This window comes from Ceratosolen solmsi, unplaced genomic scaffold (genome assembly GCF_000503995.2).
Source record: "Ceratosolen solmsi marchali unplaced genomic scaffold, CerSol_1.0 scaffold6, whole genome shotgun sequence".
In the NCBI taxonomy this organism is placed as follows: Eukaryota; Metazoa; Arthropoda; class Insecta; order Hymenoptera; family Agaonidae; genus Ceratosolen; species Ceratosolen solmsi.
The window spans coordinates 9,587,893-9,601,031 of record NW_011948414.1 but is presented as its reverse complement, the minus strand read 5'-3'; the positions used below and the strand labels follow the sequence as shown (position 1 = coordinate 9,601,031).

At 29.0% G+C, this 13,139-nt stretch overlaps 1 protein-coding gene across 1 annotated transcript; it reads left to right on the top strand.

Moving 5' to 3' along the window:
- Positions 1-1,020: 1,020 nt before the first annotated feature.
- stau (double-stranded RNA-binding protein Staufen) lies at positions 1,021-11,772 on the top strand. Its single transcript, XM_011506894.1, has 10 exons — positions 1,021-1,197; positions 2,461-2,638; positions 5,718-5,861; positions 6,551-6,904; positions 7,224-7,444; positions 7,959-8,309; positions 8,678-9,020; positions 9,785-9,991; positions 10,083-10,291; positions 11,134-11,772. Exons 2-10 carry the CDS (start codon positions 2,464-2,466, stop codon positions 11,401-11,403), a joined length of 2,274 nt encoding a protein of 757 aa, XP_011505196.1. The 5' UTR covers positions 1,021-1,197; positions 2,461-2,463; the 3' UTR covers positions 11,404-11,772.
- The last annotated feature ends 1,367 nt before the right edge of the window (positions 11,773-13,139 follow it).

Genomic DNA, 13,139 nt, shown 5'->3' with positions numbered 1-13,139 from the left:
CTTAATATTAAGTGAATATTGTATTCTAGAAATGTCAGTATATAAAAGTCCAATTATATAAATGTCAATCAGAAGCTTAATAAAGTTTAATAAAGCTTCTAATATACAATTCAAATAATAATAGGTTTAAAGTTCTAAAACTTCTAAACTTCTAAAACTTTAACATTATTTGTATTACACCATCATAGCTAGATAAGCTATTGTGCATTCCTAATACAACTGTAATTAAAAACATGATTTGTCTTTAAATTATCAAATGAACATTGTTTTTCACAACATATTTGACGACGTTTCTCCTACTTTAATTCTCTTTTCGCGTGTGTTTCATTCGTTCGCGCGTCACTGCGCAGCTACGGAGTTTAAAGTAATGTATGGAGAGATTCGTTGCTGCCTTTTTCAACTTACAATCGGTCTGATTTTATCCATCTTTTAATCTAAGAAGCTCGCGGATAAGAACACTTATTTTTCAATTTACCTAAAAGGACGAATCTACTTGCATTGTCATTGTCATGGCGGCAAATTTACCAAATTCTTCCTTAAAGTACTCATCTTAATTTAGCAGCACAGCGGCAGGCGGCGGCAAACAAACGTATGCGCATGCACGCATACGAAGCTATGAAAGTACCCAGGGAAAAATGGCCGCATTTTAGTCTACACGCGAAGGGAAGCGCTCTCTCTCTCTCCGCAATATTCTTTTTCTTTACTGTTTGCCAATCGCCGTTCTGAGTAGAATTCGCGCATAAGGGGCCCTACATTACAATTAACGTACGAACAAGACTTGTCGCAACACCTTAGCCGTCCGATATTCAAAAACTTGTCCGTGTCTTCGTTTCTGTCGTCGTCGTCGTCGTCGTCGTCGTCGTCGTCGTCGTCGTCGTCGTCGTCGTCGTCGTCGTCGTCGTCGTCGTCGTCGTCGTCGTCGTCGCCGTCGTCGTCGTCGTCGCCGTCGTCGCCGTCATCGCTGCCGCTGCCGTTGCCGTTGCCGTTGCCGTTGTCGTCGTCGTCGCCGCTGCCGCTGCCGTTGTCGTCGTCGTCATCGTCGACGTCGTCGTCGCCGGCCCCGCCGTTGTCTCGCTCTTTCATTTTCCTCTATCTCTCTCGCTGCTATTTAACTGCCGGAGAGACGACACTAAGAAACACGTTTGTTTAAAATTCGTCAAGTTCCTCGAGGAGAGGAGCGAGAGAGACTTTCTTAAGGTAAGTCAAAGAATATACCAATTATCCTTTATTTAATAAATCGTTTCTTTTTTATTGTTCTGCATTCTTTTCTAGCTGTCTGATATCCTTGTACCTGCATTTTAATGCTAAAGACATAGTTTTTAAGGTTAATATTCCATTTCTCAAATGGAAATTCTTATGAAAATATTGCATGCTTTTAAACGCCTACCGGCTTGTTCAGAAGAACATTATATTGACGCACAACGATATTCGAGAAACGTCATGTTGAACTTGTACATATGCGTTTTATCGGAGTAGTAGTAAAAGGAAGGGGCAAGGAGGAACGGTTTTTATCTCTTGTAGCCGCTTCCCTTTTTGATCATTTCGTCACCCGCAATCGTCTCCTCTTTCCCATAACTCAGCCCGTCAGTTTTAATTACCTTACCCAAAAAATTTATGATTAAATGATTTAAAATTATACTAATAAAGTTTCTTCATTAATAAAATTGAATGCATCTTGAAATTTACAATTACAAACAAATATTAAAGTTTCATAATAAATAATATACTAACTGTTTTTATTGAAATCTGGAAAATGAAAAAATATACTAATTATAATAATTGATACTTTTAATGCGGCTGTACCAATTCATGAATTAAGATTATAGTATATATATATGTTTGAATGCATGTGTGTATGTATTTATAACAAATATAAAAGATACATTATTTTAAAACTTAACATTGTGGAATAGGTTATAACAACAAATTTTTAATTTATGATGTATTAGTTTAATTTCATTCGAATTGAAAGATTTAGTTTAGATTTAGATTTCAGTTCAATAAACTGAAATTTTTACATAACTTTTACTAAAACGTAATAGTATATTAAAATTATATTTTTAATGAAAATACAAGTAATGAATCATTATTCGTTCTAAACAAAATTTAGTTTTATTATATTCAATATAATTTCGATTTGTTTATCTTGTCATTTTACCAACTAAAAGTTCAAAAAATTCAACTTCAAATTAATATTTTCCATATCTATATATATATATATATATATATGTATATATTTTTTTAAATAATCATTTATTGATTTATTTATTAAGTAACAATTTATTTATTAAGAATCATAATGATTTTACGTTTATATCTAATTTAAATATTTAATGGCCTATGTAAATGTATATTATAGTTTCCTCGTTCAATTCTATCCTATAAAACTTCATTATTAATTTGTATATTAAATTTGTAGAATACTAAAAATGATACTTATAAGCGTATTTATTCTAATAGGTAATGCGTCCCATGCAACAGGCTCCAATGGCCCCGACACATCAGCCTGTGCAACATCATACCCATCATCAATTGTTATCAATGGCACCACATCAACAACAACATATGCATCATATGCAGCATCCAGCCATGACCAATCAACGAATTTTGATGGGTATGAGCACTCAGAATTCTAACGGTAAGTCCTTACTTATTGCATTAATTTTTGCTCTCTCTCGTATTATTTGCTTTATGTATAAAAATTAAGCTAAGATCCCTGATGCATGAGTTTGTCCATTTTTAAATTTTTAGCTAATAGTTATTGCTGATTTTATGCATTTAATTGCTTTCATAGTTTTTACAAACTAAATTCAATGAGTTTGAGAAAGACAAAAAAGAAACTGGGAATGTCTTATCAAAATATAATTAAAATACAAGGACATAGACTATTCTAGTTTTCTTTTCAATTTTGCAAAAATTTAGCTTATTAAATAAATATTGATATTTAGAATTTTTAATATTAGTGAGTGTGTGTTATAAAAATTGTAATAAATAAATTCATTTAAAAATCTAGTATTAAGCAGTTTCTAATATTTTTCAAGAACAGTTTGTATTTCTAAGAATAATAATTAACAATTAAGACATGTTGAATATTGGTAATATTATACAAACTGCATATTTAAAATATAATAAAATTTGTAATATACGGCATACAAGTATTTGTAAATAAAAGAATTATGTCTAAAGCTTGAAGCGAAAGAGAATTTTTATAAATCTGAAATAATCTTGGCAAACATATAATTTTAATATTACTATCAAAGTTATCGATGATTGAAATTATATTAAATAAATGTAATCACCATTGTTTATTTGTATTTGTCAATTAATTAAATTATTATAATTGTTAGATATTATGTTATGATTACAGTTTCAGAACAGAAAAAGAAACTGAATTTTAATTTTTATAGAGTCTGAAAGATCTGTAATATGTAATAAAAAAAGATAATCTGTAATATTTCCTTGGTACACATTATTGTTTTAAGTTATAATAATACCTTGCGTTGTTAATGTAACTAGATCTTTATTATTTATTGATTTTATTTTTTTAGTGTAGAAGTAATATGTAGTATTTCCAGTATCATTAGAAATGCACATTATGAGTGTATCGATTACTTACATTCTTAATAGTAAATGAATAAAATGAAAATTGTAAATGAATACAAGTAAACATTAGAAAATCATGTAATTTTAATGGTCTAAGAAAAATATTTATCAATGAATTTTTTTAATTAATTGAAATAATTCAATTTTCTAAGTTTTTTTTAATACATTTAAATAAATATTTTTAAATTTTAGAGAATAAAATTTCAATTGACCTGATAGATTAATTAATTTGTTATGCATCAATTTATAAACACAATAACGTTCTTGATTAGTGTTTATTGGTATTGTTCAATTCTTTGCGCTTTACATTCAAAATGGTTTACGATACTTTGAAACTGTGTGAATAAATTCTAGAATGCTTTGGCCGCGAATTAAAACGTAACATGGCTTTTGATATTTTTTAAGACCGAACCTTAAATCCGTATAAAACAATTTTTATCCATTTTAAAATATACAGAAAATCGTGAAATATAACAAATGTAATTTATCGAAATACAATAAATTAAGCATATGCGTTTTTAAGATTAAAAAATAAATGTATTTTTCTTGAATGAAAAATTCTAATTTTGACATTATAGTTTTGATAAGTATATATATGAATTAATTTTTGTTATTGCCTATATTTAACTTTTATGTTATACCATTATTGCTAAAAATACTCTATGTCCTTAATTTAATAAGGTGATGGTGACGATAGAATTTTCTTTTTATTTAGTAAACACGTTAGTTAATTTAAATGTGTGATAGATTGCTACACATATAACACCTTTTTTTTCGCACCAACATCCCAGATTGTTTTTAGATTTAGCAAACATCATCAAATATCATAACATCAACTTTCTCCTACTCCATTACTTTGTTTTAATGAGCAGAATATTAGCTAAAAGACGTTAACACCGGAGTTAAACATTAAAACAATTAAAATAAATTATCAATACTTTATAATTATGTCCACCATTTTGTTTACATTATTTTAAGGTATTTTTATTAGTGGTATAAATATATTTTTTTCTTTTTTTTTTTAATAAAAAGTATTTTGATAATATCTGAACTAATGAATCTAGTTATTAACTGTCGAAAAAGTGAATTATACTTACATTAATTGTATCGAAAATTAATTCTTTATCTTAAATAAATATTTACAACATTTTAAATGCTATTTTTTAATTTATTACGAAAGTCTTTAAATGATTTTATTGTTAATGGCTTTTATTCTGTTTATTGATTAAAAGGTTTCAAATTTAAAGTCGTCGAAAGGACAAACCGTGTAGTTAGAAAATCACATTCATCATTGTTTTGTTTATTTTTTGTTAGTGCATCGCTACGTTTTACTGGTAATACTGGTATACGCCATATCCTGTGCAGATGCAATAAAACATCAATCACCAAACTAGATAATCTTGAAAACTTGGAATTTTTATTTGGACCAAGTGGGTGCATTGAAGGTCTGTTTTTGTTTCGAGGATTTTAAGATAAATAACGATGGTATTTTGTTTGATCGATTTGATACTTTTATCCGAATTCTGTAATATGGAATTTCATTCTTCAAGTCGAAAATACATTCTACTTTAAGTTTTTGTCCCTTCTTTTATTTTATTTCCAAGATAATAATTAGTTTTAATTTTATTAACATTCGTTACTAGCTTATATTAAAAATGTACATTAAAGATATTTGTATATAAAAGCATATATTTTATATAAATTTTTCTGTCCAAGTTTTGTAATTTTTGATTTCGTAAATTAAATACACCATAATTTTAATTAATTGGCGTTTTTCAGTTAAAATTTTTTATTGTGTTTTATTAATTTTATATTATACATAATGTTTATTGCACGTAAAATATATCATGTATCGCTGAATTTAATTTGGATTGAAACAGAAAAGGCTAGAATTGATCTTTGGTATTTTGTAATGTTGCCCCTAAGATTGGTAATAGTACTAACAGCTCGTTGAGATTATGCTTGTTTCATGCTAATTCCTGTAGTAATTTTTTATTTAAAAAAATACATTTAATTTAATTAGATTATTGTTGTTAAAGTCTTCGATGAAATATTGTAATTTGTCATCTTTTATGTTAGAAATTGAGAAATTTAACATATAATGACAATTACAGGCACGATCGCGTTGGTGAACGTTGGATTAAAAGATCAGGCAAATGCTATTCCTTTGACGCTCCAGAATCATCCTTCAATTCAACAACAGCAACAATCTATTCAAAAAAATATTGAACAAAAGAAGATTCCAAATGATGATTCTGGTAAGTTTTTTATTTTGTTTCTACTTAAGAAAATTTTAATAACCAGAATTTCAAAGTATATCTTTGGATATATTATTCAAAATATAATGAGTTTGTATATTTAATAGAGTTTATCAAATTAATTACATATTTATTTAAAACGATTTTTAACTTCGTTATATTCATATTATATAAAATAATTCGTATTAATAATCTTATTATTAAAGTAGGTTTGAAATAAAGTAATATATAAAAGATCAGAACGTCACTTTATAGGACGTGAAATTTGTTTTACTCGAGAAAGAAAGAAAAGAATGTGCATTTTGACAAAGAATTGCAAATTTTTAGAGAAATAAAAAGTAACGCAATAAGAAAAAATATTTAAATTTGTATTTCCAAGGCAAGATCACTATATTTCAAAATAATAAAATATGTTAAGAGATCATTTCTTCAAAAATCTATAACAAAAACAATCACACGAATACAAACTTAAAAATTTAAGTACTTTATAAATAATAATGCTTCATAGATTCTTCATGGGTAATAATAATGTATGTATGTTTGTATTTTAGTTATGAATTAGTTATATCGAATTACCTCAAGGTTACATTTGTGAACACGAACTTTTCATTATTATTATTACAGAAGAATTAACTGTAGATTTGAAATTGTTATGAAAAAAAGTTTATAATTTTTAATGAATGATTCAGGTGAGTCAAAGGATGACGGCTCAGGGAGCCAGCAGCAGTGCCAATCTAACGCGACCAACGCCAATTTGGCAAACACGCGAGAAAAGACACCTATGTGCCTGGTGAACGAACTCGCCAGGTTCAATAAGATCCAGCACCAATACAGGTTAACGAACGAGCAAGGGCCCGCGCACAAAAAACGCTTCACCGTAACGTTGATGCTCGGCGAAGAGGAATACGTCGCCGATGGGCCAAGCATAAAAAAGGCACAACACAGTGCAGCCAGCCATGCTCTGACGAAGACCTGGTACAGAAAACCACCACCCAAGCCCACCAGAGCCATCAGGATGCCCGGAAAGTGCCCAACCGGTTCTGGTAAATCACTCGTTTATCAACCAATGGAATTGCGTTTCCCATAACGAAACTAACGCATAAAGGCAAAGTTACAGCCTCCAAAATCCAATAAAATTTATAAACTTACAGTTTCGTGGACGTATTATTGAAGTAAGGACAGTTATATATCTGGCATTGTTCCAGATAAGCTAAGGGAATCCATAAAAGCCTTTATTATAAAATTATTAAATCATAATTTTAAATTGCATGATATACATAGACATCGATGAGTTTATAAATTTACAGCTTACATTGTTTTATTAAACGAACGATAAATTTAATTCAGAATTTGTTTCCTCAGGAGGACATTTACCGCCGACAGTAGAACTAAATGCTCTGGCGATGAAGAGGGGGGAACCGACAATTTATACATTTAGACATGCACCCCCGGCAACAACTCCAGCACCACAGCAATTCATCGCACACGGCTTTACGTTTCCACGGATATTTACACCGCGATATTCAACTTATAATCGTGGCTTTCATCCAGAACCTCAAGGAATTTATCTTGTCACATTAAAGGTAAAATCTAATCATCGCAAAATACTTTCAATTTCAAATCTTATTAAAATTTTATGTTTATATTTTGTCCAGCTAAATAGATAATCTTATCCACTGATAAAAATTATTGGTTAGCTTGAATTACTAAATACTAGACTCTTCTTTCTGCTGCCTAATCATATTTAGTAATAAACATTCATTTTCACTCAATCAATATCTAGTTGCAATAATATAAGTTTGAAAATAAGTTAAATATTGAATTAAATATTTGACAAAGTCAACGAAGGGTATTTAATGTTCTTTTATCCTTATGATAATTTCTTATCCGTACAATTGTTCATAAACTTACTAAATTCATAATCACGTATGTTAAAAACTTCATAAATAATATAAAAATGTTTTGTTTATTTTTCATCGCTTCAAAAATTCGAAAAAAATCTAAAACTTGGATTTATTTTCCATAATTTTCTCATTTGTTATTGTTTAAAGACATAAACAAACAGAGAATGAAATTTGAGTACCAAATGTTTATTAGGTTGGTGAGAGAGAATTCATAGGTCGGGGTACAACGGGACAAGCAGCACGACACGATGCGGCAAGCCGTGCACTCGAGCAGCTTCGACAACTGCCTTTACCCGAGGAGATGGTGAATTCCACGGTGGCGGTGGGCGAGGGCGTCGGAAACGATGCCGGATCTAGTGGTATCGACGATCCCAACGCAGAACTCAAAAGTTCCGTATCACTAGTGCACGAAACGGCCCTTAAACGTGGCCTCTCTGTTAGTTTTGACGTTGTCTCAGAAACTGGCAAACCACACATCAGAACCTTCATGACTAGATGCACAGTCGGCGAGAAAGTCACTTTAGGCGAGGGATCCTCGAAAAAGGTATTCTTTCAGTCCTGTTTTCTTGAAAATAAATCGTAATCTTAATTTTTTTTATTTCTACTTTAAATATACTCCGCAATATTATATAAAATAGCTTGTGAATATTATTTTATGCTTCTTCAAACATATTTTTTTTTTTTTTTTTTTTTTTTTGCTTTTTTCTCCATTATTAATAAAAAAGAGAAGAAGAAATAAAGAAAGAAAGAAAATAATTAATTGGCTGGCAAATATAATTGCAAAATCTATTATCATTTTATACTATCTATTTGTAAATGCACAAGTTTTACAAGTCATTAAAAGGACGAGAGTAGACAGAGGTAGAGTAAACAGAAGACGCCAATTTTAACAAACTTATCTTTATCCCTTAGGTATCTAAAAAGCGTGCTGCTGAACTGATGCTGGAAGAACTGAAGCGTCTACCACCAGTTGCTGTAAATATTCGGAATCTGCGCTTGAAACGTAAGCCCTCAGCGACAAGAAAGAAGTCACGCAATCTGATCAAGGTGTACCAGGAGCCACGTACTGAATCGGACAGCTCCGACGAGGTGAACCCTATTTCTCGCCTTGTCCAAATACAGCAAGCCAAGCGCGAACGCGAACCGATGTATAATATCGTGGAAGAAAAGGGTGCGCCTCGGAGGCGTGAATTCATCATGAAAGTTTCGGTCGGACAATACTCAGCCCAAGGAATAGGACCGAATAAAAAATTAGGTAATATAGGAATAATCATTAGGCGTGCATTTAAAGTATATTTGAAATAAATTGTTTAGATATTTATAAAATCTTGAGAAACAGTCGAGAGCTAAAATTGCATTTTCAATTAAATGATTAATGAATTGTGCGATTAAAATTTTTTAATAAATTTTAAAGATTTTAATTTAAGCATTAAAATCGGAACGCCTGCTTTGTGTCAATTATTCTAAATAACTACATTTCTTTTGTAGAAAGGAAAATGTAAGACTATATTGTGTGCAGTTTTAACACAGGCGTTTTTATAATACCGCCTTTTCTTTATAATTGACGACACCTCAAATAAACAGTGTTCGGCAATTCATTTCAAGTTCGCTGCGTGGAAGAGGCATTAGAGGGTAATAAAGTACCCACTGAACTCTCCAATACGCATTTCCTGACACTTACCAACAAATGCCGTTTTATTTTTCTTCAGAATATTTTTTTAATTATTTCAAAAATTTTTATGTATCTTATTTAATTTTTATCCAAATATTTTTGCAAAAAATATTATGATAAATTACATCTAAACATATCTTCGCATTATAAATTGCTATTTATTATTTTCTATAATTATTTTCTATTTAAGTTGTTGAATTTACATGGAGATGCTACAAAGATATTTTATATTATACACCTTTTACTTTTGCAATTGCTAACTATTTTTACACATGACAAAATCGTAGACAGTAGTGTAGAGTTGTTAACATGTGAAATAATTATATTTTTTTTTTTATCTCATTTAGCAAAAAAGGCTGCAGCCGAGGCACTTCTTAAGACTATGGGATACAGTAAACCACAGCCACAACCAACAAAGCCGTCCATCAAAAATAGTAACAGTGTTGGGGTGGGAAGTAATGGAACGGAAAACAAAGAAAATGAAGGCAAGCGAAAGGTCACTTTTGTAGAAGTTGATACAAACAACGATACAACGCACAATCATTCTCAAGGAGGTAATTCTTTTTTTATTTTCATTTTTTTATTGTACTTCAACTGCAAATAAAATACATTATTAAAATATTATTTATCATTTGATTCAATAAGGTACTATCGGACGTCAATTAGTTCCTGGACTTCTTCTGGTAGATAATGGTGCAGATTCTAAAGTTATCAGCGGACCAAGCGTTCAAATTGTTGCTGAGGAGCTGCGCGGGCAGCAGCAGCCCCAGTCGAATATTGTCTCACCAAAGGAGCAACTCAAATATCTTGCTCAACTGCTTGATTTTGAAGTACAGTTTAGTGATTTTCCAAAGGTATTTTACATTATAAGTATTCATAAGCTCGTTGAAATAAATTTCATGACAGTTTCATCTTGTAATATTCAAAATTATTTACCTTTTTGTAATCATGACGTAAAAAAACTGTTAAAGTAAAACTGAGAAAATATTAGAATTAATGAATTATATTAATTATATTAAAACTAATAATTTAATAAACCTTATTATTACTAATTATTATGTATTATACTATTATGTACTAGGTATTACTAGTTAATATGTTATTAAAAATAAAAAAAAAAAATATATATATATATATATATATATATATATATATATATATATATATATATATATTATATCTAACAATACTATTTGTTTAATTTGGTATTTGGAGTATACTAAACAATATACCATTATACTAAAATATAAAACAATATTAACTTTATAATAAAACTCATCTTGAGAAATATGTGAATTAAAAATAGTTTTTGTTACAAGTAAATATTCAAAAGATTCTTTAAATTTATACAAGTACAATTAAAATTAAATGAATTATATTTTGTTGCTCGTAATATTTGTTTTACATCAATAATTTATGAACAAATTATTTATTTATAAAAGTCTTATGTCATATTTATATAATATTTAAGAATGGGTATTTAATAATCATGAATATACTATCATCTAGTACAATAATTTTAAAAACAAACAAATTGCATTGATTAATTTTACAATTTTTTTAATAATGCTTTTATTGTATGATGTACGATAAATGAAACTAAAAATGACTAAAAATTAATTTATTGTATATACATTGTATTTTAAATCAATTATTTAAAACTAATTATATGATTATAAAATGCATTTTGTTTTAGGGCACCTATAAGGAATTCCTATCGCTTGTTTCGCTGAGCACGGATCCACCGCAAGTCTGTCATGGCCATGGACCCACCAAAAGCGCTAGTCGTGACCAAGCAGCACTTACTGCATTGCGGACCCTAAGTAAATTAGGTCTGGATAGTGTTACTAATTCCAACAAAAAAGACAAATCCAACACCACATCTAATAGTGACGGAAATGGACTTCACACCTACAACACGCAGATTCAGAGTAACAGCGTCATTAATGGTGCAATGGATAAGTGAAAAAGAAAGAGAATTTTTCCTTTTTTGTTTTTTTTTCTTTTTATTCACATTGCTCACTAAAGTTTTTCCTTCATTAATGCTTTACTTCAGACACGTTCCGTGATAAACAGTATGTATTGACAATATTTTATTAACTTTTCATTGTGCGAGTGTAAAGTTACACGGAAAAGGTTACTAATGTAAGAAAATATTTTGTGAAAAGAATAAAAATATGTTTATCTATTGCTTGATGGAAAGATTGAAATTAACGAGTAAATGTTACTTTTGTTAAATTGGAATTATGAATTCATGATTATGAGTTAAGTAACTGCTTGTGTGTGAAATATTTGTTGAACTAGCTTTTTAATCCTTTTTAAAAATTTATGGGATCACGAGTATGTATTGTCAATTACTTTCTATAAATATTAATAAATATTTTTAATAAATACTTGTATAACTGATCTTTTGTTTTATTTAGATAAAAACAGGCTTTAATATTATATATTAAATTTATCAGCCAGATTTAATTTTTTGAATAAAACAGTAAACGATTTTGTATATATAATTATTAAACATAAGTTTAGACATGCAAAAGTTTCATTTACTTGTTCAATTGATCTTGCCATTATTGGTCCTCAGCAAAAGAACAAAATTTTTATTTAATTAATTCAATATTTACTTTAATTTCTAAAAAGAGAAAAAGAAAATATGAAAAATAATTGAAATAATATTTTTGCAAAATTTGTGAACATTATTGAAACGCACTTTACTTTATGATATTGAAAAAATATGTACACAAAGTATAATTTTAATATTGATAAAAAAAAGTGATATATTTTTAATTTATTTGGAACAAGTTATCGTTTTAAAATAATCAATTTGTAAAATTTATGATTTAACAGTGGCACTTGTCAGACTGAATGAATTATTGTACGGAGTTTACTTTGAATGTTGCTTAATGTTGAAGATAGATAACGAAAATAATTTCAAATGATAAGGTATTTTTAACATTAAAAACACTCAACCAGTGGAATACTTATTTCATTTTTTATTTTCTCTTGTTTTAATTATTATTAAGAAAAAAGAAGATATTCATTGTGCACGTATTATCGCTGTATTTATCATCATCAATTTCGTTAGACGATTAAGTTTGATCGGCATGTAAATTCATTTCGCAGGTTTTCTGGCTTGATGCGAGAAAACAAAGATAAACTTCTGTGTATTTTTGTGTAAATGATAAAGAAACAAAGAGAACGAAGACGTGATTTGACTAAACTGCGAAGTGAATCTGCAAGCAAAAATTTGTGTGACGACGATGGTAGCTCATTACAATTTTTTCTCTTAGCTTGTGATTACATAGCGTACTTTTTATATTTTCGAATCGAAAAAAAGTATAAATCGCAATCGATGAAATGCGGCCATATCTCGACTTCATAAAAAAAATATCTGATACCTTGATCTTTGTCATTGTCATGAATGTAACTTATGCTGTATCGAAATTACCTAATTACCAAAACTTAAAATTTGTAGTGATTATTAATTTTCTTTTTACTTTCTCTTAAATGTTTACTTTGATGCTCATTGCGTAACTAAATAAAATACAATTCAGCAACAAAGTTGTGCGTAAAAAGAGAAAAAGAAAAGAAAGAAGCAAACTTACAAAAAAAAAAAAAAAAAAAAAAAAAAAAAAAAAAAAAAAGCGAAAAATCATAAAAATGAACGAAAAAAACGACTAGGTAATTTCATGTACGTTTTTA

Bases quoted from the DNA above. Each gene is read 5' to 3' on its own strand.
- stau (XM_011506894.1), top strand. From the start codon at position 2,464: ATGCGTCCCATGCAACAGGCTCCAATGGCCCCGACACATCAGCCTGTG. The intron at 2,639-5,717 runs GTAAGTCCTTAC...TGACAATTACAG, and splicing joins GAGCACTCAGAATTCTAACG to GCACGATCGCGTTGGTGAAC. The intron at 5,862-6,550 runs GTAAGTTTTTTA...TGAATGATTCAG, and splicing joins GATTCCAAATGATGATTCTG to GTGAGTCAAAGGATGACGGC.